We start from the raw sequence: 27,195 nt of genomic DNA, 5'->3' as shown, positions 1-27,195 counted from the left end.
GCCTCCTGCTCAAGTTTAAGGGCCCGTGAGAGCCAGAATTTGAATCTCCAGATTCCTCCCACACGAAACAGCTGCTTGTGGCCATGCCTCCTGTCCTCCAGTCCTGTGACTCCAGTCCTGCAGGGAGGCAGAGGCCCGCAAATCATCACAGCCCTGCAAGGTCCTGAGTCAGTGGAGAGTCTGGTTCAAAACAAGATCAGGCAGGAGTGTAGGGAGTACCATAGTCAGGCACACACACACCCACACACACCAGTGCATGCCCGCAAACACACACATGCACGCACATACACCAAAATAAAATGAAATATTCTCTTTCAAAAGTCATGCAGAGCCAGGTGTGGTGGCGCACTCCTTTAATCCCAGCACTCAGGAGGCAGAGGTAGGAGGATCGCCATGAGTTCAAGGCCATTCTGAGACTACATAGCTAATTCCAGGTCAGCCTGGACTAGAACGAGAGCCTACCTCAAAAAAAGAAAAAGAAAAGAAAAATCATGCAGCTTGCCTACTCCCAGAAACAGTACAGATTTTCAGAAAGCTCTGATCACTAGAAAGATCCATGTTCCTCCAGACAGTTTTTAGCTTTGGGTCTTAAACGTGGCTCTTAAAGCCCAACACCGTCAACTAAGGATCCTACAGCTGGCCAGTGTGTCTCCCTTTGGAAATCGTACCTGCAGAGCATGCTTTGTCTTGTCATTCCCTCGGCGTTTTGACAGACTCTATATAGCGCAGGCTGGCCTCGAACTCATAACATCTTCCTGCTTCGTTTCCCCAAGTGCTGGGATTCCCAGGTGGGTGGCACCACACCTGGCTCCCATGAGCATTTTATGGATGGCCCTTTAAGCCATGGTGGCTGCAGAATCTCTCTGCTGTCAATGACAGTACATCACCTCGCACTATTTAACCCTTCTTTTTCTCCCCTCCTCCCCCACGTGTGGAACGCATCGGGTCCCAAACAGCTCATCCAAAACAGTCCAGCACTGATACCTTTTCCAAATTTTTGACAGAACAACCTTTCTTTTTTTTTTTTTTGAAAACCTCTTGAGATGCTAGTTTGAAAGGCGGTGGCAGAGTAAGGGGCGGGGTTGTTATTGTGAGTTTGACACAAGTTAAAGGGCAAAGGCAGTGGGCCGTGGACAGGAGACAGCTCCTTCCTCCAGGTCCCCGCTGCGGGGAGACAGGCAGGCGGGCGCCCCGCTGCGGATCTGCCAGGCAGGCGCGGGGTGGGTGGGGCGGGCTCCGCGCCGCTGCCGTCCAGCCTGGGCACTGCCCAGCGACGCCAGGGCGCCACCCCCTTCGCCAGCTGCCCCTGAGCTGCAGCCCACAGCCAGGGAGCGACGGCAGCAGGCACGGGAGTCCCCGAAGCAGCGGCGGCAGCAGCGGCGGCGGCAGCGGCATCCAGCGCCCGGCTTGCGTCCAGCGCCGGGCTCCGCGGTCAGCACCATGGACAGCGCACGTCTGGACGCTGCGGGCTTCTGGCAGCTGTGGCGGCGCTTCGACGCGGCAGGTGAGGGGCTGCGCTCAGGTGTGGGTGCAGATCCGCAGGAGCGACTCGCGCGTCCCTTCCCAGCGCTTGCCCCTGTAGTTAAAAGTTAACTCCTCGTGGCTACCTCAGGGACGGACGAGGGACCTGTACCCTTTCCCCACAGTCGGTGTGTGAGAGAAATGACACCCCCCACCCCCCAAGTGTGTATACTGGCAAATAGAAATCAGATGTCGCTTTGAAAGCTAGCCCTACTTTTTAACTTTTCCCCTCTTGAGGGGATGTCTTGCTGCATAGCTCCGGCTTGCTGGAACTCACAGTCTAACCCAGGTTGGCCTCAAACTCGTAGTAATTCTCCTGCCTCGGATTACAGGCTCGTGCTAACATGTTGAGACTCAGCTATCCCAGTCTGCCTCCCCTAAATGTGCTCATTTTTACTAGGACTTTCTCATATATGCCTCGCCACCCAACACACACTTTCTCCAAAGGAGCATATTTTTTACTCCCCCTTGCCTATGAAACAAGTCCTTCAAATTACGATGAAACCAGAGGCGTTGGTGGACTAGTGGTTAGCATAGCTGCCTTGCAAAACAAAATAAAACTTATTAACATTTTTGCCTTGCTTCATTAGTAATTTTTAAATATAAAGAAATCACATGAAAGATTTAAACCCACACATTAGAATTCAATGCTTCCCTCTGGTAACTTTTCCCAGGCTTGTAAAATCTTTATGTCATATCTGAGTCTCATAGTTTTTCTTTCCCAACTTTTAATATGAACTCCAGCGTGAAACATTTGCTCTGGGGGATATATCCCTGGCCCAATGCATGTCTTTTCCAAGCAGATGTTGGTAGTTGGTTGTTAGTAACAAAAGGAACAGTATCCACGAAGATGCTATAAAATAGTGAGATTAAATTACATAGCATGGGTGTGATTTCAGCACTTGGGAGATAGAGGTGGAGGACCAAGAATTCAAGGTCATAAGCCCCTGTTTCAAACTACCCCCTCCAAAAAAAAAAAAAAAAAATCAGGCAAATGCTAAATATCCCATGACACTCCACAGAAGTGTCCATTATGTATATTTATCCTCTTGCTTATAGAAAAGGGTTACCTGGAAGAGAAAGATGCTGATGCTTTCATTCGCCATATGCTGATGAAGTCGGGTGCTGAGGTAAGTACTTACTACCCAGAACACTAGCTTATGCGCCTCTTAGTGGGACACAAGCCTTGGAGTCTTGTGTTGTTTTGTACCTATAATCCCATCTGACCTCTTTTCTTCCTCTCATGCATGCAATTTCTCTCCCTCTCCTAGCAACACAAAGGATTTAGGCAGGTTTTACGGAAGATGTCACTGCAGTGGAGGTGCCAGTTATTGATTTTCATCAAAACAAAACATCTGCCATCCACTCAGATACTAACTGCGCACTCACTCAACTCCGGGTTACATCTCTGCTAATGGACATACGGCAGGTGACAAGGCAGTCCACTTTGATGCCAAGCCTAAAACAAAACAAACAAAAAAGAAACACCTAGAAAGAACCCTTAAGAGCTTTCAGGTTCAGGATTAGTACATGTATTACTCCTTTGATAGAAAAGCGATGAACCATTTAAAGTTACCATCCCATTATTTGGTTTATTAGAAGAGGCTGGTGTATTCCTCAAAAAGCAGTTAACATACTCAGAGTCAAGAAATAAACACGAAACGGTGTAGCTGGTGTTCATGTCCCACGTGAACCACCTCACTGGAAGAGATGTAGATCACCTCTCAAAGGTTGCTTTGGCTGCACCAGAGCAGAGGGCAGCCTTATGTGGAGACCCCAGCTCCCAGCACCCCATCAGCCTGGCTCAGTGTTCCCTCCCTCCTCGGCCGGCCATACTCCGCTAGCAGCCATGTTTGTGTGAGTTCTTTATCTCTGAGGGCCAACCTGGGAGAACAGTGGAGATCCTCACTTTCTCCTGGGGGAGCCAGGGAGAGGACGGAAGGGCTCTCCACCTGGGGGGAGTGCAGGGGAGGGTGTTTGGGGGATGGGATGGGGTACAACTAGCTCACACAAACCTCTTGGTCTCCCTGCCTACTTCTCACAATCCTGTGTTTCCTTTGTTTCTTCCCCATTTCTCAGCTCTCTTTCTCATCACTTCCTCTATTTCCAGTCTGTCTCTCAAAGCTCTCTCCTGGCTCTTCTCTTCCCCATGCCTTCCATTTCTCATTTTCTCTCTTACCTGTCTCTGTCTCATCTCTTTCTCTCCTCCATCTCTTTTTTTTTCCCCAAAAATATTTTATTTATTTATTTATTTACAAGCAGAGTGAGAGAATGAGAGGGCGGGGTATAGGGGAGAAAGCAGGGTTTCTGGCTGCTGCAGTTGAATCCCACATGCATGTTCCACTTTGGGCATCTGGCTTTATGTGAGTCCTGGGGAATCAAGCCCTGGTTGTTAGGCTTTGCAGGCAAACTCCTTAGCTGTTGAGCTATCTCTCCAGCTTCCATTTCTTTTCTTTAATCCTTTGCTTTCTCCCCTGCCAGTCTTTTTCTTTCTTTTCTTTTTTTTTCTGTCTCATGCATCTCTCTTTCCATACTCATGGTCACTCCTCCATGCCCCATGCACCCTTGAGTTGAAAGGGGTGGCAGGTGAGAGGGATGGAAACACGCATCTCTCCTTTCCCAGGTGGACCTCTGCACATACATGTCTTAACTTTCATTACTTCATTTGCACTAGACCTTGTCTAGTTGAGGAGGCATCCCCAAGTTAGATTCTTGCTTCAGCTTTACCACCCTGAGACTACATAGTGAATCCCAGGTCAGCCTGGGCTACAGTGAAACCCTACCTCCAGATGAATTTACCATGTTGCACATCTGGCTTCACATGAGTACTGGAGAATTGAACCCAGGTCATGAGGCTCTACAATCAAGCACCTTTACCTGCTGAACCCTCTCTCCAGCGTGTCCATATTTTCACCTGGCATTTCATTTGTTCCCTTAGGAAAATATTCATGTTTTTTTTTTTTTTTTTAGCAAAACCTTTGACTCACTCCTGTCCACAATCATCAAATGAATAGAGTTTGTTGATGCATTTACAGTCAATCTGCCCAAGTGCTGCTATTTTAATCATGCTAAATACGAGGCCAAAGCCAGCATCCTAGCAGATGGCCTCAGAGTGGCTACAGGACACAGCGCCATTTGATTAATTTAGCATCTCAATCACATTTTAATGCTTTAGTCTGCCTTAGCAATTAAAACAGTTGTTCACATAGATGTCATCTTTCTTTCTTTTCTTTTTTTTTTTGAAGTAGGGTTTCACTGAAGCCCAGGCTGACCTGGGATTCACTATGTGGTCTCAGGGTGGCCTCGAACTCACAGTGATCCTCCTACCTCTGCCTCCCAAGTGCTGGGATTAAAGGCATGTGCTATTACACATGGCTTTTTATTTCTTACTCATAACAATTTTCTTTGTGTGTGTGTGTGAAGACCCTTATCTTCTCTGTAATGCATTATTCTAAGTGAAATGTATTCCTCACTATTAAGTATCAGTTGGGACAATGTGAAGCATGAATTCGTTGATTTGGTTACTATATTCCAAAGAAGAGAGGACTTGAGGAGTGACGCCAGGGACTGAAGGGAGTGGTGACGCATGCCTGTCTTCCAAGGTCACCATGAAGAGTCATTGAGGTTCCATTTATGATGAGCATGTGTTGCTTCCTGGCCGGCACTCCACAGAATTTCCTCTCCTCTCCTCTTCGTGTGAAAGCAGTTGTTCTCTACCACACTTCCCTTCCTCCCAGCTCCTCACTTTGTGGCAGCCCTTCATGAGCAGCCCCCGTGGGGGGGAAATGGCAGGACAGAAAGGTGCTTCTCAGCATCCCTGTAGTGTGGGGTGACATCCAGCTCTGGCTGGCACTGGGCGGGGCACATAGTAGATGCTTAGCAGAAAGCAGAATGCCCTGGCTTTCATCCTGGAGGTGGTATGTTGTGCCAGCTAATGTGTACGTTTTTGGCAAATGTTTGGGTTGTTCCAAACAACTTGTTTTTGACCTCAGGATGTTCTATTTCCCAACACCTTCTATTTCCTGTAGTTGTTCTTGAGAATTACAGGTGAGAAAAGGGGAACAGCTGGGTAAATCTAGGGCTACCAGTGGACTGTCTGGTACATAATGTGGAGGGTGGAATCTTCAAGGAACTTCCCAGAAGCTCAGAGTCACTTTTGTCCCATAACACCAGCAGCAATGGTACACAATGTCACCCTTGCTGGCTCTTATAGCTCACGTGGGACCTTCTGAGATATCCGTATTAGGGAGAAGGAATTCAGCATGAATTTCCACAATCGTGGAGTGTTACAACGTTTGGTATTGCCTAGGCTTTTGCATCAAAATTCATTCTTCATTGTTGGTGATATATGTTATCTTTCTTGCACTAACCAGAAATCCACTAACAAGATCATTGGATATATTGAGAATGCTATACATGGAAGAGAAATGTGATATCTTTGGTAGTTCATTTATGATTACATTTCTTTGGTTTCCTTTTCAATTATTTTCTTCATAATTTTTCTTTGGAGAGTTTAAGCAGATTAAGGGAAGGAAGTGTCTATAGCAGACTGGGTGCCCTAAAAGCTGGACTTTTTCATTAAAAAATGTAAAACCTAGGCTGGAGAGATGGCTCAGAGGTTAAAGGCACTTGCTTGCAATGCCTGATGGCTCAGGTCTGACTCCCTAGTACCCACATAAAGCCAGATGCACAAAGTTCATTTTCAGCAGCTGGAAGCCCTGGAGTACCCATTCTCTCCCTCTCCTTCTCTCTATCTCTCTGCCTGTCTCTCCCTTTCTCAAACAAATAGATAAAATAAAATGCAAACCTGAGAGTCCTTGAGAAGAGCGTCCTGCATATTGATTACAAGTTAGCCTTTTTCTTGTAATCAACTAACTGATGATCTGTAAGTTTATTCTCCCGCCACTCTCATTCCTCAGTTTCTTTCCATCGTGTTCTTTGTAAAAATATTTTATTTACTCATTTACTTATGAGAGGGAGAGAATGGAAGTACCAAGCATCCAGCCACTGCAAATGAACTCCAGATGCATGCACCACTTTATGTGTCTGGCTTTGTGTGGCTACTGAGGAACTGAAGGCTTTGCAGGCAAGTGCTTTCACTGCTGAGCCATCTCTCCAGCCCTCCCCCTGATTCTTTTCTTGGTAATTCACTGACCACAGGCTTTATCTAGTTGAAGTTTTGGTAGGTGACAGCTGATGAAGAACCCTCCTCCATTTCCACTCTCTCTTGAACAGAAAGACAGGATCCCTTTAAGTGGCCAATGTCGCAGTCACCTTCTTGGTGCTGGGACCAAACACCCAATCAGAAGCAGACGGAAGGAAAGGGTTTATTTCAGCTTCCAGTTTCAAGAAGTTCCATCCTGGGTGGTGGGGAAAGCAATGCAAGAATGGATAGCAGGGCATTGCAACTTGTCACGTCACCTGGGAGGAAGCGGCAGGAGTGGGCCAGCTCTGGCTGGCAAGTGGGCTGGAGGATAAAATCCCGAGGCCTGCCCCCAGCGACATGCCTCCTCCGGCAAGCCTCTGCCTCTGCAAAGCCCCACTGCTCTCCAAAGCGGCCACCAGTTTGGACCAAGTATCCAGAACACATGAGACATTTCATTCAAGCCACCCTAGCCAGGGAAACCCTTTCCATGTCAGAATAACAAAGAGCTGGCTGTGAGCTTTGAATACAGATTAGCTGGACTGTATTTCGGGGGGCCCGGTGGCTTGAATGTGCTTCTCTGCTCCCATTGCAGGACGCGGTCGTGGAAGACAGTGTGCAGAAGATGAAGCAGCAGTTCATGGCTGCCCACGGTGCCTCGGGAGAAGGTCGCATACCAATGAAGGAGGTACTTTTCATAATGGAGGGCTCTGGAGATGTAGATCAGTTGGCACGGGGTTATAAAACGTAATCCAGGGTTACCACTGTAACCCCAACACATGACAGGCTGAGACAGGAGAATTACTGTGAGTTCTAGGCCAGCTCGGGCCACCTAGTAAGACCTTGTCTCAAAAATCAAAATCAGGGGGCTGGAGAGATGGCTTAGCGGTTAAGGTATTTGCCTATAAAGCCAAAGGATCCTGGTTTGATTCTCCAGGACCCACATAAGCCAGATGCACAAGGGGCACATGCATCTGGTGTTTGTTTGCAGTGGCTGGAGGCCCTGGTATGCCCATTCTCCCTCCCTCCATCTCTCTCTCCCTCTCTCTCTCTGCCTCTTTCTCTCTCTCTCAAATAAATAATAAAAACTTTTTAAAAATTTAAAAATTAGAGCTGGGAAGATGGCTCAGTGGTTATAAAGGTGATTGTTTTTGAAGCTTACCAGCCCGAGTTCAATTCCCCAGCCCCCACCTAAAGCCAGACACACAAAGTGGTGCTGCTTCTGGAGCTTGTTCGCAGCAGCAAGAGGTCTTGCTACACCCATACTCTTTCAATGTAAATAAATAAATCAAAAGCAAAGGCCTGGGGAGACTGCTCAGTGGTTAAAGATGTTTATTTGCAAGGCTTGTATATGCCCCAAGTTCAGTTCTCCAGCTACCCATGTAAAGCTGGAAGGGTGTTTGTTTATAATAGCAGGAGACCTGTCATGCACGTGTATGTGTGTGCGCGCACGCACGCACACACAAATAGATAAACAGATAGAAATTTATTTATCAAGACAACAAAAAGAAAACAAAAAGCTTATATGAATTAGCATACACACATATGATCATGTGAGCAATGCCTGGCAAATCTTGTAAGTATTCATTCTTATTCTCATTTTCTATTATCATAGAGTTAATTCAATATCGGAGGTTCTTAGAATAGCACTTGGACATGTTACATGCTTAAAAACTCACTTTGGGGGCTGGGGAGATGGCTTAGCAGTCAAGACCCTAGGTTCGATTCCCCAGTACTCATGTAAGCCAGATGCACAAGGTGGCACATGAGTCTAGAGGTTTGTTTGTTTTCTTGTTTGTTTGATTTTTTGCAGCGACTGGAGGCTCTGGTGTGCCCATTCTCCCTGTTTATCTGCCTCTTTCTCTCAACATAAGTAAATAAATAAAATGTTTTTTAAAAGAGAATTAAAAACTCATCATGATTACTGGTATTGTTTTGTTTTCTGTTGTAAGCTCATGCAGGGCAGCCATGAGCAGTTTCAGATACGGTAGGAATACGGTACTTTAAAAAGAACCAGTGAATCAGTGAATGACGGTGAGAGGTGCCGAGCTATAAGCGGGGCTCTGTCCCGCGCTGTCTGAGGTCGCACGGTGAGGACTGCAAACCTTTCACTGCAGACGTGGACACTGGCCAGCGCCCCTGACCGCTCTTCTTCTGTTCCGCAGCTAGCCAGCATGTTCCTGTCTGAGGATGAAAACTTTCTCCTGTTCTTTCGCCTGGAAACCCCCTTGGACAATAGTGTGGAGTTTATGCAGGTGAGTGCTGGTGTCTCCATGGAGATAGAGGGTGTGGCTGCCTTCCATCCCTTGGGCCCAGTCGAGAGAGAGAGAGAGAGAGAGAGAGAGAGAGAGAGAGAGAGAGAGAGAGAGAGAGAGAAAACAAAGCCCAAGTCAAGAAGTCCCCAGGCCTAAACCGTGGCGCATGCCTTTAATCCCAGCACTAGGGAGGGGCGGCAGAGGTAGGAGGATCTGCGTGAATTCAAGGCCACCCTGAGACTACATAGTGAATTCCAGGTCAGCCTGGGCTGGAGTGAGACCCTGCCTCGGGGGATTGGGGTGGGGAAGACGTCCTTTGGCCCCACCTTGTGGGCTCTCTCCGTGCTGGCCTGGGCTGCCCTTGACAAGGCCTGGCTAGGGAGGTGGACAGCTGGAATGGGTGAGGCGGCTTCGAGCGGTGGCGGGGAGGGGAGGGCTGCGTGGACTGTGAACCTGAGCTCATGTGAAACCAGTGCAGTTAGGCTGCTTGCTGTCTTGTGAGAATACTGAGTAGACCTTACACTGCATGGGAAGTTGCCCGTTTTCAAATATTGGCAAGTCATTCTAGTGTTTTAAGTTTTAAAAATTTATTTTCTGGAAGAGAGCGTGAGAGAAAGTAAATATGGGTATGCCAGGGTCTCTTGCCATTACAAATGAACTCAGACACATGAGCCACCTTGTGCACCTGGCTTTATGTGGGTGCCAGGGAATTAAACCCAGGCAAGCAGGCTTTGTAAACAAGCACCTTGTAACCATGGAGCCTCTTCCTGCCCCTGTGATCTTCCTAAGTAGCTCCAAGTACAGTGTCCCATTTCTACCGTGTTCTGTTCAAACTATTGCTGAGTCACCAAAGGAAGCCTAAAAGTTCCTGTGAAAAGTCTGTTTGCATCCACTCAGAGCCAGTGTTCAGATGCCAAACCACAAGTTTCCAGTCTAAGCTGACCTCAGATTATTTGAGGATATTAGGTGTCATGGTTTGAATGGGAAATTTCCCCCATGGGCTCATGTGTCTAAAATCTCCACCCCCAGCTGGTGGTACTGTTTAGGAAGCATCTAGTACCTTTAGGTTGTGACACCATCTTGGAGGAATTAAGTCACTGGTGGGGGAAGGAGTTGAGTTGAGGTTTTATAGCCCACTCCCACTTCCTCTGCACTCCAGGATCCCTAATGTAATAACGGGACTTCTGTCTGGCCGGCCCATGCCATAACGGGCTGTGTCTGTTCTCAGACTGTGAGGCACAAGGAACCTCTCTTCCTTTAAGGTGCTTCCTGTCAGGTATTTGGTCATGGCAACATGAAGGTAACCGATCTGCCTGATCAACAGTTTTGTGTGTTTCAGATTTGGCGCAAATACGATGCCGACAGCAGTGGCTTTGTATCAGCTGCAGAACTTTGTGTAAGTGTCGCGGGCGTTGCTGGTGGGCGAAGGGCGGGTTTGTTCGTCCTTGGAAACTTGATAAGTGTGTATGTTGAATGCGATTCCTGTGGGGCCATGACACGTGAATTTGAATTTGTTACTTTAAAAAAGAAAGCATATGGGGTCTGGAGAAGTGGCTCAGTGGTTAAGGCACTCATCTGATAAGTCTAAGGACCTGAGTCCCATTCCCCAGTACCCACATAAAGCCAGATGCACAACGTGGCACATGCATCTGGAGTCGGTTCGCAGTGGCTGGAGAACCTGGTGCACCCATTCTCTCCATCTCTCTCTGCTTGCAAATAAATAAATAAAAATACTTTTTAAAAAGTATCTGATGGGCTCGAGATAGCTTAGTGGTTAAGGCATTTGCTTGTGAAGCCTCAGGACTGAGGTTTGATTCCCCAGTACCCAGGTAAGCCAGATGTACAAGATGGCACATGTGTCTGGAGTTCCTTTGCAGTGGTTGGAAGCCCTGGCATGTCCATTCTCTCTCTCTCTCTCTCCCTCTTTCTCTCAAATAAATAATAAAATAAATCTTTAAAAAAGAAAATGGTATATGTTAAGAAGACAGAATTCTGGGGTAGGGGAGAAGGCTTAGCAGTCAATGGCTCCTGCTTGCAAAGCCTACAGCCTGGGGTCAATTCCCCAACACCCATGTAAAAGCCAGGCGCACAAAGTGGGGCATGTGTCTGCAGTTTATTTGGAGAAACAAGAGATCCTGGTGTGCCCTTACTCTCTCTCTCTCTAATAACAAATACAATAAAAATATTTTAAAGATTACTTAAAATAATTGTTTATTTTATTCATTAGTAAGGAGAGAGAGAATGAGAGAGAATGTGTATGCCAGAGCCTGTAGCCACTGCAAAAGAATTCCAGTTGCTTGAGGCACTTTCTGTATCTGGCTTTATGTGGGTTCTGCGGAACCGAATCTGGGCTGTTAGGCTTTGCAGGCAAGCTCCTTAACCACTGAGCCACCTCTCCAGCCCACAATCATTTTAAAGGGGAAGTCAGAATGTGCTAGTCACCTTGTGGTTCTTGGGAAAGAGGTATAATGGTGTCTTAGATACTTTTCCATGTTTGGGGATATGCTCTAGGCTCCAAGAGCACCCTTCAAATGAATACCTACTGCTTAGTGTCAACAATTTTCCTCCTTAAGACAAACCCCAATCCCTTTAAAAGAAAAAAAAAAAGGCCTTTAAGAACACTTGAGTCACACTGAATAAAAGGTCACTGTTCTCTTGGTACCACAGAACTTCCTCCGGGACCTCTTCCTCCACCACAAGAAGACGGTCTCTGAGGAGAAGCTGGCAGAGTACACGGCCACCATGGTGAGTGAAGGCGTGTGGCTCAGTGAGAGCAGACGGCGGTTGCCGCAGCCCTGGGGAAACGTTTTCAAGGAGAGAGGGGGCGGGGGGGAGAACGAGTACAGCATTGCAAACGAACTCCAGGTGCATGTGCCACTTTGTGTGTCTGGCACTATGTGGAAACTGGGGAACTGAAGCCAGGCTTCAGGCTTTGCAAGCAAGCACCTTTAACTGCTGAGCCATCTCTGTGGCCTGTGTGTAGGACTTTAACTGGGATGGTCAAACACTGAAGCTTATTTGAAAGACCAGATAACGTAGAACAGCTAATGCCCTCAGCCAAGGGTACCTTGAAATTGCAAGTGAAGCCACTCTGGTTTCTAGTTCCGGATCGTTCCCACCTCTCTCTGGACCCTGGCACCCCGAGTGCCAGCCCCGCACAAGATGAAAGGTCTCTTGACCATGATGAGGATGAAACCACAGCACAGAATGTCAGCTAAAGAAGCAATCTCGTTTCACTATGCCAATTTGTCTGAATAGCATGTGCGAGGATACAAAGACACGAGGATGCTCAGAGTCCTGAGTAAATAAATCAGCGCCACTGGGCTCCGAGGAGCAGGCGGGAAGCCCTCAGAGGCAGGAAGAACATTCCCCGGTCAGGCCAGCCTCCAAGTTCCTTCTGACCTCAACTCCAGTGAGGATATGTAGAGAAAGTTAGATCACCATTGTCAGAGACAGAACAAGGAGATGGGGCTTTCATTTGAGCATATTTTAAATTTTATTTATTTATTTACTTATTTGAGAAAGAGAGAGAGAGAAAGACACACACACACACAGACAGAGAGAGAAAATGGGTATGGCAGGGCCTCCAGCCATTGCAGATGAATTCCAGAGGCATACGCCACCATGTGCATCTGGGCTATGTGGGTACTGGGGGAATTGAACCTGGGTCCTTAGGCTTCACAGGCAAGCATCTTAACTACTAAGCCATCTCTGCAGCCCATTGAGTACATTGTAAACATTGATTGAACAGAATGCTGGGGCCGACTCTTGTTACATAAAATGTAAACCACACAACGAATGCATTTGCGTGTTGAATCTCTAGCACAGTTCTAATCTCCTCCTAGGCTGTCTGCTCGCCTCCAGAGAGTGATTCTAAGCCTCTGCTTTCTGACTCCTCCACATGACTCAACTACATTTTTTTAAAATAATTTTTATTTATTTATTTATTTGAGAGTGTCAGACACAGAGAGAAAGACAAATAGAGGGAGAGAGAGAGAATGGGCGCGCCAGGGCTTCCAGCCTCTGCAAACGAACTCCAGACGTGTGCGCCCCCTTGTGCATCTGGCTAATGTGGGACCTGGGGAACTGAGTCTTGAACTGGGGTCCTTAGGCTTCACAGGCAAGCACTTAACCGCTTAGCCATCTCTCCAGCCCACTCAGCTACATTTTTAACTTCCCTTCATCTGGTTCTTGCCCATCCTTCAAGATTCAGTCTGACATTGTCTTGCCCCAAGAAATCTCTTTAACCGTGTGTGTGTGTGTGTGTGTGTGTGTGTGTGTGTGTGTGTGTACCAAAGCACATACACTCTTGTGCACATATATGTGGAGGACATCAGTTGCTCTCTGTCACTGCCCCACCTGACTTCCCAGGACAGTCTCTGACGGAGCCTGGAGCCTGCAAGTTTCAGCTGCACTGGCTGAGCAGAGAGCTTCAGTGACCCTCCTCTTTCTGTTTCTGCCCTCCGCCAGCACTGGGGGAGCAGGCGTCCTTGCTCAGCTTTTTATGTGGTTTCTGGGGATCAAACTTGGGCCCTTATGCTTATGAGGTAAATGTTCTTACCTGCTGAGCCATCTCCCAGGCCCCTCTGTAACTTTCTTTGAGTGAATCTTACTATGGGTCTAGACTATGATGTTGCCACCATGACATCAAAGTCATCCACTTAAGTCACCCCAAAATATTTGTCCAGTGCTTGATCACACCAGGTGTACTATTCTACTTGTTTTAACCCCGTCCCAACCCTCTCAGGTACAATTCTAGTTGCTGGATCTTCAACAGCGAGTAAAAGTGGGAAGGAGGGACCAATAATAACAAACGAAGTGAGTGACAGGCACTGTGAATAGTACGTGGTATCGGGTGACAGAGAGTGAGTGGGAAGTGGAGAGACACAGGGACAGACGTCCCAACAGGGCAGCAGCAGTGCTGGAGAACTGGGGAGAGGACACCATTTCCCGTAGGGATCAAAGCATGGCTTTGGCAAGGTGAGGCGTGAGCAAGGACTGATGTATAGAGAGCGAAGGTTCTAGAACCAGGCAGTGCTTGGAGTGGTTCAGAACACGGAGAAGCCTAGGTGAGAGCAGAGTAAGCAGGTGGAAGCAAATGAGAGCCAGACTCTGGTGGTTTGAATCACGTGTGCCCACGTGTTGGGTTCCCAGCTGGTGGCAATTTGTGAGGTGGAGCCTTGCTGGAGGAGGTGTGTTGTTGGAGGCAGGCTTATGGGTGTTATAGCCAGCTTCCTCTTGCCAGTGTTTGGCACACTCTCCTTCTGCTGTTGTCCACCTGATGTTGGCCAGGGGGTGATGTCCACCCTCTGCTCATGCCACATGTTCCCCTGCCATCATGGAGCTTCCCCTCCAGTTTGCAAGCCAGAATGCATTCTTTTCTCCCACCCACTGCTTTCTACTGGCCAGGAGGAGGGGGCTACAACACAGACCACACAGGGCTCTGGAGCAGTGTGAGGGATTGGGGTGTCGTTTGGGTAAGATGGGGTGCGTGGAGGGTTGGGAGCAGAGGATGTCACGGTCTGGCTGCTCTGTGGGAAGGGCTCCAGTGGGCAAGGCGGGGCTCGAGGAGACTGTAAGAGGCCCTTGCTGCCATCCACTTGGAGTGGAGGAGAAGTGAGAACAAAATACATTTTTAACTTGGAATCAACAGGGGAGAAGGAGCAAGGGAAAAGGAGAGAGGGGGACAGGGAGAGAAGGAGGAAGGGAGCCACTAGTGCTGCAGGAATAGGCTGGACAGCAAAGTCGCCAAAGTCCAGCGCAGGCTTCCGCAGTTCTCCTGCCCCATGCTGCCGACCACACAGGGAAAGGCTTTCAAACCTCACAGCAGGGACATCATTGGTTTACTGGCTCCCTCCTCCGCCCAGCCTTCTGAGGAATACTGACTTAGTGTGCACACAGGAGGAAGGCTTGCTTCTGTATAATCCTGGTTAGCTGCAGCTCCCATGCTGAGGGCGAGTGGGGGGCAGGGCTCGGGCTCTCCAGCCAGCCCCGATCTGGACCTTTAGAGATTGCCCAAATTAAACTGTTGGCTTGGCAAGACTCTTGGGAAGGGGAGGGGATATGTGAAGTGGACGTACTTCAGGGACATGGCGTTGCGTATCTTCCTCCCTCTGCGATCACACAGGCGTCAAAGTGACTCAGAAGATGACTGTTCCCACCAAAGGGCACGCTCTCTTGATGTCTTCCCCTTTGGTTAGAAGGCGGCCTGGCACAACAGCTCACACAAGCGAGAGTTCAGTCCTGGTTCCTGCCCAGTGGGAACTTCCAGCTGGGGGATTCTGGGAAGGTAGGACAAGGAGCAAAAGTGCTCTCTGGTCCCTCCGGTCATCGCACTTGGACTTCACACCACGCAGTGCTGTCCAGGACGGAATTGAGGTCACGTTTTCTGTCCACCCTTCGTTACTGCTGCTTGACCTTAAGTCCCCACTGGAATATTGTTTTTAATTTTTTTCCAATATTTTTTCCAAAATAAGATAACGTAGAGACCCCGTGGATTACAATGAAATAGCAGTTCGGTGTCTCCTGGAAGGAAGGAAGTGGCTGGGCAAAGTGAAGTTGTTCTAAGAGGAATTCCTATCTGAGCACACACAGCATTTCACTTTCATGTGAAGACAGCCACTGCTTGCTCTTGTATTGAGTATTTAAAAATATTTATTCATGTGTGTGCGTGTGAGAGAGAGAGAGAAAGAAAGAAAGACAGACAGAGAATATGGGTGTGCCAGGAGCCTCTTGCCACTGCAAACAAACTTTAGATGTATGGGCACATTGTGCCTCTGGCTTTTCATGGCTACTGGGGAATTGAACCTGCACCAGCAGGCTTTGCAAGCCAGTGCCTTTAACCATCAGCCTTCTCCCTAGCCTTGCATTGTATTTTCTCATCGAAATAATTGTGCCCCGTCATACAGAGCCCTGGAGCCCCGTCCAAAGCACTTTTCCAACACTCATTTGGTTCCCATCAGACTGTGTGTTTCGGTTACTTTGCTTGTTGCTGGGACATTCACAAGCAGTTTCAGGAGAGTGAGTTTATTTCATCTTAAGATTCCCCCGTGGTGGGGAGGTCACAGTGGCAGGAGTTTGAGGCAGTTGGTCACGTTGTGTTTGTGGTCAGGACGCAGAGGGGGATGAACACCATGCTCAGCCAGTGCTCCCCTGTCTATCCAGTCCAGGTGCTCATCCCATGGAAGGGCGTGCTCACAGTTAAGATGGGTCTTCCTAGCTCAGTCAGCCTTATAAAGATAACCCCTCACAGGTAGGCAGGCCACAGGCTAACCTAATCTAGATAATACCTCGCAGGCAGGCCCAGAGAGGCTCATTTCCTTGGTGATTCTAGATCCTGTTAAGCTGACAATAAATATAAACTGTCACACCATATAAGGTACATATTTAAAAACTTCCTGCTGATGGCAGTGACCTTGGGATACTCAGAAGGCATCATGGTGCTGGGAAGAAGGGACAGGAGTGCTCAGCACTGCAGTATCTCTATCACACCTTCCAAGGCACAGGGTCCATTGTGGAAGAGGTGGCAGAAAGAATGTAAGAGCCAAGGACTCCTTACAACGTGCTCCTCCAGACACAAAATGACTTGCATAACCATGACTTCACAGTGCCTGACACTACCTACACAAGGCAATTATAATAGGAGAAAAAGATCATGAAATCAAAATAAAAGAGAGACTGATTGAGAGGAGAATTGGGATGTGATGGAGAATGGAGTTTCAAAGGCGAAAGTGGGGGAAGGGAGGTCATTAACATGAGATGTTGTTTACAATCACAGAAGTTGTTAATAATAAAAACAAAATAAAGTTAAGAAAAGAATATACTTTGCATGAAAAAAATAACTCCCTGTTGTACAAAGGAAAAAAGTTAGGACTGCAGGTTTTAAAAAAATTATCTATTAGAGAGAGAGAGAAAGGTAGATAGAGAGATAATGGGCACCAGGAACTTCTAGCCACTACAAACAAACTCCAGATGCATGCATCACCTTGTGCATCTGGCTTTGCATGGGTACTGGGTAATCAAACCTGGGTCCTTAGGCTTCGCAGGCAAGCACCTTAACCGCTAAACCATCCCTCCAGCCCAGGATTACAGATTTTAACTGGTCAAATGCAGTAAAGACTGGAGCAGAAATCCAAAAACACGTTTGTCTATCCCTAAAGCCTTTGTTTCAATCATAAATTGGTGGGTGAATGTTTGAGTGCTACATTGCTAAAAAGAAAACTTTCAAATGAAGGGAGAGGCTAAGATATGGCTCAGTGGGCAATTGCTTGCCTAGCATGTACAAAGCCTGAATTTGACCCCCAATAACAAACTCATGCATACACATGCCCATGGACACAATTTTTTTTTTTTTTTTTTGAGATGGGATCTCTCACTGAACCTGGAGCTCACCTATGAGGCTAAACTAGAAGGCCCCAAGGAAACCGCGTGTCTCTGCCTCACCCCAGCACTGGGAAACAGTAGAGATCTACACTCAGGGCCCCAAGCTTGTGCAGCGAGGGCCGTGCTGAACAAGCCGTCTTCCTGGCCCCTGTGCTCACGTTGAAGTAACTCATTTTACTCCTGAATGCCCCCCCCCCCCATGAGCTCTGCATGACTCACCAAGTGTGAGGGTCACATCACGGCTGCTCTAAAGGCTTTTCACTGAACAAGGAGCACAGTTGTGGCCACACCGCATGAGCTTACCAAGGAACGCTTTACATAAGAGACACAACCTACTAAGTGAGTTAAATTGACCTGAATAAGAATGACCACATTTGTGAGCTACCTGGTGCACCAGCTGATGAATGAGCCAGGCTGAGCAGCCAGTCGAAAGAGGAAAGCCGAGATCTGCGCACCTCTTTGTTATTCCGAGTCTTAATTAATGATCGATAGAGAAAACGGAGCGGACCATTAATAAACACCCACCGATTCGCAATTGGTGCTCCAGGCTCCAGACACGGGTGTGGGGGGGGGGGAGATTAGCTGTCTAGATAGATCATTAGATAACATTTAGTTTTGTTAGTGCCCCCGGAGAGATGTTCAATGCCTTTACCAAAAGAGAGCTTAAAGTCATTGTAAAACAACAAAGGGAAATTAGACAGGAAGCCAAAGAGAAGCCGGAGCCAGGCGTGTGCTTGTCATACAGACTTGCTTTCCCAGGCACTGACTAAAGTTGCAGAGGAACTCATTCATGCCTCCGATGGTGGCACCGTGGATGGACTGACCACCCTCCACTAGGCCCCTCTTCCTAAATACACCCCCGCCTCAACGCTGTCCCCTGGAGACCGAGCTCCCAGCCCACGGGCCTCGAGGAGAGATTCAGCCTATAGCAGATATTCAGAATATTTCGTGGACCTGGCTAATCCTCACCCTGCTCTGAGCCACAGTGAGCTTATTCCCTGATACACGAGGAGGTTTTACAGCAGATTCCTCATGTTCACTCTCGTTTCCATTTAGCACAGTGGCCAGAGTGAACTGCCGGGCTGCGAGATCATGTCACTTCTCAGCTCGAAACCTGCCAATGGCTGCCGACTCTAGGGGGCAAAATGCCAACCGCCCATACACCAAGCCATCACCTAAGCATCTCAGTTCCTTGTCCCCACCCCCTGCTCTTTCCACGCCACCCCCTAACCTGCTTCCCATCATCCTAACGTGCCAGACATGGCTGCCACTGGTTGTACGTGAACGGCCAATGAAGCCCTGCCGTTGCTTGAAGGGTTCATAAAGTTCTACAGTCGCTGACACAAGCCAGCCCGGAAAAAGAGGCTTGAGGACGCAAGTCAAGTTCCTTGGTAGGGAGTGTCCCAGACCCTGGGCCAGAAAAAGAAACCAACGCCTGTTCAGTGGAAAGCCACTGTTCGACACAGTAACATGTTCACATCCAGCAGACAGTGCAGTTTCATCTTCGAAGTTGTAACCGTCTCCTCAGCAAGGGAACTGGCCTTGTTCCTGTCTTGGTTTTCCCGGCCCACATTCTTGCGAACCTGCGCTCCTCGCCCCCCATTTTGTAAAGAGGTCTGCTCAGCTGCAAACGCGCCACTGCAGCCTTGAGCCCTAGCCGAGGTTAGTGGTCACGTCACCCCGCTTCCTGTTCTCATTCTCAGTTGTGATCCCTACTCAGATCTAAAGGTAGGTATCATATCTTGGCCAAAATGTATTATCCTAGGTGAGCATAAGACTTACTCTCACTTCTTCCAAGTATTCATTAACTTGAGAAGGATTTCTCCCTGGAGGTTGTCCATGATCGCCCCGCGGTGGTTCATGTTCATTGTCAACTTGACGGGCAGGATTTAGAAATACCTAGGAGACACACCTCTGGGCACGTCGTCTGTGAGGAAGTTTCCAGGGAGATTCAAGTGGGAAGACCCACCTCCCGCGTGGATGGCGCCATCCTATGGTGTTCAGTTTGGGGCAGGGTTTCACTCTAACCCAGGCTGACCTGGAACTCACTCTGTTCTTACACTTGCCTTCCTTTCACCTTCTCACCTCAAACCCTTCCCCTCTCTGACTTAATGGAAGCCCTGACACCCCCCATCTCCTCTAATGTTTGGATGCATTGTTCTGTGTCTCTGTCTCAGAGACTATCCAGGTAACACGAAATGTCATCCCATTTCTCACGCCACATTTCACACACTCATTCAGTCTCTTCAACTACACTGAAAGCTCCGAAAACTGTGTACCACCTTAGTGACCTGGCGGAATTTCCCTGGTACCGAGCACATTTTTTGACATACATTCAAACACAAGTGATTGTTCATTGATAATGTAGGAGGGGACTCTCACACAGTTTTGAGATATTACATGACAATAATTTCCAGTAAAAAAAATTTTGGAATTTCTTTTTAAGTCTTTGTTTAAGAATAGTTGAGGAATAATTCCCAAGAATACTAGTAAATGAAAAAAAGCAAGTATCAAAATAGTATGTAGACTATGGTTGTATTTGTCAAAAAAAATTAAGGTGTGTGTGTTCCCCTTAAAATAATTCTGGAAGGATGCACAGGATTCTGTGAGAGGGAGTTGCACCTAGAACAGGCAAGAACAGAGCTAATCCCCTTGTATTTTTCTTGTTTTTCACCTTGTTTGTGTATTCTGCTCAAATGATCAGTTAACAGTTGTTTTATTTTTAAAATGCTCTTATTTATTTATTTGTCAGCAGAAGAGGGCCTCTGGCCACTTTGCGCATCTGGTTTTATGTGGGCACTGGGGACTCGGGCACAGGCTGTCAGGCTTTGCAAGCAAGTGGCGCTAATCGCTGAGCCACCTCCCCAGCCCTACCTGCTTCCTCTTGCTGTGACTGGACATCTGACAAGAAGCAGGTTAAAGAAGGAATGGTTTGCTTGGGCTTACAACTCTAGGGGTACAGTCCGTGAAGGTGGGGAAGGCATGGTGGCCGGAGCAGGGGGCTGGGTGGTCACGGAGCATCCATAGCCAGGAAGCAGAGAGAATGAACAAGAAGTAGGAAAAGGCTAAAAAAAAAAAAACCCCCGCAAGATCTGCCCCTAGTGACCTACTTCCTCTGGCAAGGCTCTGTCTCCTGAAGGTTCTACAACCTCTCCAAACAGCGCTTGCAACAGGGGAACCACATGTTCACACGCTGGAGCGAGTATGGGAGACATTCCATATTCAAGTTACAGCAGTCACGAAGACCTTGCGCTCTACTTCCAGGAGCCTTTCGAGAACTTCTCATATAACTGCTACTCAAAAATTGTGAGGCCTGAGCCTGGGTCTGGGGGCAGGGGTGGTAAACAGCCCTTCCCAGGCCTATGGGCCTCGCCTTCAGAATGGCATCTTCCCCACCCCCACCTTCAACTGGCACAGCTCTCCAATTACCCGTCAGCTTGCTCTCTCTGCATAGGGATCATGGGTCAGCCAGGAGAATCTCTCTGGCAGTCCTGGGTCCTTAGGTGCCTGAGTACAAAGGTTGCTTTTGGCCGCAAGGCTGAGAATGAAGGGCTAAGCACTTCAGGCTCACACAGTGAGCTCTACACCTTGCTTACACAGTCCGCCAGGGGTCATGGGGCAGGAATCTCTGCCCCTATCATGGTAGGCATTCGTGTGCCACTGAAGGACTGTGTTTGGGCCAATCATGGCACAACCACCATGCAAACAAAGGACACCACTTGACCAATCATAGCAGTTCCTCATACACGGTATTTCCACCAATCATAGACCTTCTTCTGTCCAGCTGCCACACTCCCCTGGCCATGGGTCCCCAGTGGCTGTCCAGCCCCTAGACTGAGTGAGCAGGCCTGGCCGGAAGCCCTTGCTCTGCTCAGCATGATGTCCTGTGGTTTTGTGGTCAGGAGCTCCTGGGCAGGCATCACCTCCCTGGACACCAAGTCTTTGATGAGAAAATGTGAGGATTTGGGTTCTGCCTCCTCTAGTCAGGGCAGTGGGCTCTAGGAACTCTGTAATTTGGCCCCAGAAATACTGGAGCCTGGTCTGGCCTGGGGAGCTGCATCAGCACGGAGCCGAGCTTCCCACGGGGCCAGGCTTGTCATGAGCTGAGTTCGAGGCTGACACTCCCACTCAGTGACAGCTGCCCCAAATCTACTCGGTGGGCCCTTTGTCTCTTTGGGCTCTACATCTATGGATTCCACCACTTGAGGATGGACAATACTTTGGGGAGGGTTTGCATCTGTACGCGACATGCACAAGGGTCATTTCCCTTGTCGATATTCCCCCATTGATGCAGAAACAGCTGCTCATGTGGTGTTAGGTATTACGGGCACTCAAGGTTAGTTAGAGAGGGTGCGTGTGGGCTCTGTGCAAACCCTGTATCAGCTTAACTGAGAGACCTGAGCATTTGCAGCTTGGTACCAGAGGGGTCTTGGGATCGCAGGGGCTGAGAATGATGTACAGGAAGGGATTGGATGGGCATGAATCCACTGAATTTTTAAAGTCATTTAAAGAGGACACTGTAGAGTCGACTCAACTTTCATGGAGTTCCCGTTTCTTTTGGAAGATGCAGAATTGGGGACAATACATATGGGCACATGCCCCCCCCCAACTCCCACCACACACACAAGGAAAAGAAAATAGCACATCTCTTGACATATTTATGGCACCTGATGTTTTCTTTCATCACCAAGCATGGAGCAAACCAATTTCATCACGAAACTCCATGAAGTTAAAAAAAAAAAAAATCCAGAGACTGGCTTAGTTGAAAGACTTCTCTTGACAGATCTGCTGTATTTGGCAACTTTGTGACAGTGTGACAAAATGCCTGGGATAATGAGCTTTTTGGAGGGAAGGTTTGAGTTTGTAGGTGCTCGGCGTCCCCGTCCCCCCATTCCTATGGGCGTGTGATGAGGGAGCCCGTTGTGGGGGAAACAGTCTGGAGAGGAGCAGAGAGTGGTGCCCCACAGTCCCCTTCACATGCATGTCCCCAGGGACCTAAGACAAAACAAAACAAAACAAAACAAAACAAAACAGAAAACCAACACCAAGTCCCAGACCTCAAGCTAGAACCACTATGCAAAGTCCTATTTTACTTCCAGAAACGAGGTAGTTAGTTCTGCTCTTCAACAGATAATTCCCCTGTCCTTCCAAGGACACAGAGGGATCACACTGTTGTAGTTGTCTGAAGCCAGGTGTGGCCGACAGGTCGGCTGTGGATAATGAAATTTTAATCGTTCCGTGCGCTGCCATTCTCTTCCTGCCATAGCAACCAGGGATCTTGGCAGAAAGTAGCTGCTCCAAGGGTCGAGCTGTCAGCCAGTCCTTGATTCCCATGCATTGAGAACAAGCCGCAGACCTGCGCTGTGGCTCGCCGCTGGGGCTGGCCGGGCTGCTGTGACCATCCGAGCGCATACACCGAGGTGCGATTCGTTCTGAAACAAGCTGTCGTTTCCCCCAGGCCAAGGGGATCCCGACGTTTAGGAGAGCATGACATTCGAAGGGCAAAGTAGAAAAGTGCTTTAGTAACTTTCAAGTGAATTCCTGGTAGGAGTATTTCTTACCACTGTCTTCCTTTGTGTCTTTCAGATGAAAATCTTTGACAAAAATAAAGACGGCCGGTTGGATCTGAATGACTTGGCTAGGTGAGTGGTACAGAAATGATGCCAAAGATTCAGAAACGCTCGTCCGAGCGCTTGACGCCTGAGATCACTGTTGCCTCTGTCTGGAGTCTGACAGACCAGGTGCATCTTGCCAGATAAACTGTAGTGGTTCTCAATCTGTGGGAGTTGGGGGGAGGGAACAAATCCCTTTGGGAAGATGATGAAAGCTCTGGGCTGGGGAGATGGCTCAGTGGTTAAAGCTGCTTGTTTACAAATCCCGCTGTCTGGGTTTGATTCCCCAGTACCCATGTAAAGCCAGATGCACGAAGTGGAGCTTGTGTGTGGAGTTTGTTTCCAGTGGCAAGAAGCCCTGGTGCACCTGTAGTCTCTTGCTCTTGCTCTTAGCTCTCAAATAAAAATATATTTTTTTAATAAAGATAATGAAAGCTTTTTGCCTGCCCACATGGGAAGTACACATTTTTTGTAAGATTTTTGAATGTGTCATGAGCAGGTCACACCCTCAAAGAATAGTCACTCATGGATTCACATTGGGGACTGTGATGTTAAAAGAAATAAAAATCTTATGGCTGGAGAGATGGTTTAGTGGTTAAGACACTTGCCTGTGAAGCCTAGGGACCCAGGTTCAAGTCCCCAGAATCCACGTAAGCCATGGTGGCACACGCATCAGGAACTGGTTTGCAGTGGCTGGAAGCTCTGGTGTGCCCATTCTCTCCCTCCCCACCCCCTCTTGCTTTCTCTGACTCTTTCTCTCTCTCTAATATTGAATCGACTCACTCACTGAGAATGCAAGCAGTTAGTTCAGAACAAAAACTAACAACTGGAGGTCTAGCTGAGGCCTCTGCCTTTGGGCGCTCCTGTGTTCTCAGGGGTGTCTGAGGTCAGAAGGGGAGGGGGCTGCTCAGAGCATAAACAATGCATCTGTGCGTCTGTGAGTCCCATGTGGTGACATGATCGGTGTGTCACTGTGTGCATGGTTAGAGACTTTCATTAACAACATTGAGGTACCCGAGGTAGACAAGGTTATAAAGAAGATGGGGCTGGTTATTCCGCGGTTTTAGAGGGTGGAAGTCCAGTCCTCATGATGCCACGTCTGGAAAGGCACCCAGGCCGCCCCACCTCATGGCTGGAGAATTAGGTATCCCATGGACCACTCTGTATGTTTTCTCTCTCTTTCTCTTTGTTTCTTTCTTTTCGAGACAGGAACACATGTAGTTTAGGCTGGTTTCCTACTCACTAAGTGGCTGAGGATGACCTTGAACTCTATGCACCCCCCAAGTGCTGGGATTACAGGTGTGCGCCTCCACACCGGGCTTTGTCTCTCTTCTCTTATAGCCACCAGGATTTACTCGTAAGGGACTCCACTTTAATGACCTAAGACCCCACTTCTAAACACCACAGTTGGCTTAACTTTCCACCCCTTTAGTACTACTAACATAGGTTTTTGAAGAGTAAACTTCCGCCTGAGTTTGACAAGCCAGATTTAAGGCATAGCAGTATGTTTTCTCATGGCCAGCTGCCCCACACAACTTTTCAACAAGGACAAAGAGAATAGGAGCAGATGATCTCACTGGACCCAAAATACGTGGGTACACCAAGTGTGGTGGTGCACACCTTGAACCCTAGCACTTGGGAGGCAGAGGCAGGAGGATCACTGTGAATATGAGGCCAGCCTGGGAATACTAAGTGAGTTCCAGATCAGCCTGGGCTAGAATGAGACCATGCCTCAAAAACAAAACAACACAAAAGAAAAATAGATAAACTGTGTAGGTACGACTGTAACCTTTGAGGGGAGCCTCCGCCTTGGGGTCGTGCCGGGTGGCAGTTGTAAACAGACAGTGATGGGTGGCAATGTCAGGTTTCAGGCTAGCAGATGGGACTCTGACATCCCAAGGACTGTGGCACCTCCTGGGCAAGAGGCCAATGTGACCGTGTCACACACATATTTTATTTTGACAAGTAACGGACACAACTTGTGCCCACGATCTTGTCGCTACACTACACAGGCCACGTTCCGAAGGCTGCCTGTGGAGAGGGTCACGCAGGGAGAATCTCTCCCTTGTCCTGACCATGACCTTGACTCACACACTAGATGGATTCCCCCTGGACCCAGTAGGGGCTGTGAGGCAGCCTGTGTGGCTTCCTTAGTGACTTTGCCCAGTACGTTCATCCTGATTTTGTCCACGTGGATGAGAGAGGGTGACTGAGAGATGAGCCAAGGAAAGACGAAAGTGTGTCTCCCCAGTGCCTGGGGCAAAGGGACCTTGGCCCCAGAGTCTTGTCTCTGCCCCTCAGTCTCTCACGCAGCTGAGGTAGGGTTTGTTTGTCACAGACCTAGATGCCAGGTCATTCCTCTAAGCAAAGTCAGTTCCTAAAGATTCATACAAAACATGACCAACTGGGTGCAAACCAGAGATTTTAATCTCACTGTTCCCTCCACAGACACTTGCCTATTCTGGGTCTTTTTTATTTATTTATTTATTTAAAATTATTTATTTATTTATTTGAGAGCGACAGACACAGAGAGAAAGACAGGTAGAGGGAGAGAGAGAGAATGGGCGCGCCAGGGCTTCCAGCCTCTGCAAACAAACTCCAGACACGTGTGACCCCTTGTGCATCTGGCTAATGTGGGACCTGGGGAACCGAGCCTCGAACTGGGGTCCTTAGGCTTCACAGGCAAGCGCTTAACCGCTAAGCCATCTCTCCAGCCCTATTCTGGGTCTTTTTAATAAGTGGAACCAGGGGAGGTAGTTCAGTGGTAGAGGGCTGACCTAGTACACATGAGACCTGAGGTTTAACTCCACAGTATGTACATAGAGAGAGAAATTCAAGGGACTCATAGAGTCTATGCCTTTTATGTCCAGTTATTTCACTTGAAATAATGTTGCAGGTTGATTCAAACTTAATTTTAAAAGAAATGTTTTTAGGGCTGGAGAGATGGCTTAGTGGTTAAGGCATTTGCCTGAAAAGCCAAAGGACCTTAGTTCAGTTCCCCAGAGCCCACGTAAGCCAGATGCACAAAGTGTCCCATGCATTGGAGTTCATTTGCAGTGGCTGGAGGTCCTGGTGTGCCCATTCTTTTTTTCTCTCTCAAATAAATAATAAAAATGTTTTTAGGGTCTGGAGAGAGGTGCTGAGCAGCTAAAGGTACTTATTTACAAAGCCTGCCAACCTGGGCTCAATTCCCCAGTACCCATGTAAAGCCAGATGCACAAAGTGGCACATGCATTTGGAGTTCATTCACAGAGGCAAGAGACCCTGGTGTGCTTTATCACCACCCCCCCCTCTCAGATGAACAAAATATTTATACTTATTGGAAGTCAGAAAAAGAGAGAAAGAATTAGAGGGAGAGAGAGAGAGAATGGACACACCAGGGCCTCTTGCCACTGTAAGTGAGCTCTACGTGCACTTGGCTTTACATGGGAACTGGGGAATTGAACTGGGGTTGTCAGGATTTTCAACCAAGCACTTTAACAGCCAAGTTGTCTCCCCAGGCCCCCAAGCTTCATTTCTTGCTTGCTGGATAATATTCTTTGTGTGTACGAGCTACATTTTGTCCAATCACCAATTAACATATTTGGGCTGTTTCCATCCTTTCCTCATTCTGAATCATGCTGCTGCTGTTGCTTCTCTCCCCCCACCTCTTCCTCTCTCTCTCTCTCTCTCTCTCTCTCTCTCTCTCTCTCTCTCTCTCTCTCTCTCTGTGTGTGTGTGTGTCTGTGTGTGTGTGTGTGTCTGTGCTTTTCATTCCAGTCCAGAGATTCCTAGAGGTGGAATTTTAGTCACATGCTAAGTCTGTATTTAACTTTCCAAGAAACTGTCAAATGGAAATACTCGTACCAGACTGTCTTGGTCGCTATCAACGTGTGGCAAGTTTTAAAAGTGTGAATACTCTGCTTCTGGATTCTTGGCGTGGCTTGATGAATTTTAGAATCTGATGGTCGAATTTCTGCAAGAGTTACTTCAGATTTTTTTTTTTTTTTTATGGGAATCCTTTTGAATCTGTTGTCCTATCTGAGGGATCTTTTCATCTTGACAATATTTCCTCCACATTTACACACTAGTTGTCTTTATCTTTTGTTTAGTCTCTTTCCAAAATATTTCATAGTTCTTGGTCTTAAATTTTTGTTTGCTTATTTATTTGTAAATAGAAAGAGAAAGAGAGAGAAAGAGATCGGTAACCAGCAGGGCCTCTAAGCCACTGCAAATGAACTCCAGATGCACGTGCCACACTGTGTATCTGGCTTTATGAGGGTACTGGGGAATGGAACCCTGG

At 48.0% G+C, this 27,195-nt stretch overlaps 1 protein-coding gene across 1 annotated transcript in view; it reads left to right on the top strand.

The window, feature by feature from the left end:
- Window positions 1-1,412: 1,412 nt before the first annotated feature.
- The window catches only part of Scgn (secretagogin, EF-hand calcium binding protein), a 37,305-nt gene continuing 11,522 nt past the window's right edge, over window positions 1,413-27,195 (top strand). The window contains exons 1-7 of the mRNA XM_012951545.2: window positions 1,413-1,504; window positions 2,581-2,651; window positions 7,260-7,352; window positions 8,830-8,919; window positions 10,259-10,315; window positions 11,587-11,664; window positions 22,888-22,943. Of these exons, the coding sequence (XP_012806999.2) occupies window positions 1,441-1,504; window positions 2,581-2,651; window positions 7,260-7,352; window positions 8,830-8,919; window positions 10,259-10,315; window positions 11,587-11,664; window positions 22,888-22,943 (509 nt within the window). The 5' untranslated portion in view covers window positions 1,413-1,440. The remainder of the gene's footprint in view (window positions 1,505-2,580; window positions 2,652-7,259; window positions 7,353-8,829; window positions 8,920-10,258; window positions 10,316-11,586; window positions 11,665-22,887; window positions 22,944-27,195) is intronic.

The sequence above is a fragment of the Jaculus jaculus genome, chromosome 13 (genome assembly GCF_020740685.1).
Source record: "Jaculus jaculus isolate mJacJac1 chromosome 13, mJacJac1.mat.Y.cur, whole genome shotgun sequence".
Taxonomy (NCBI): domain Eukaryota; kingdom Metazoa; phylum Chordata; class Mammalia; order Rodentia; family Dipodidae; genus Jaculus; species Jaculus jaculus.
The sequence above is the reverse complement of the archived record's forward strand: the minus strand, read 5'-3'. Positions and strand labels throughout refer to the sequence as shown.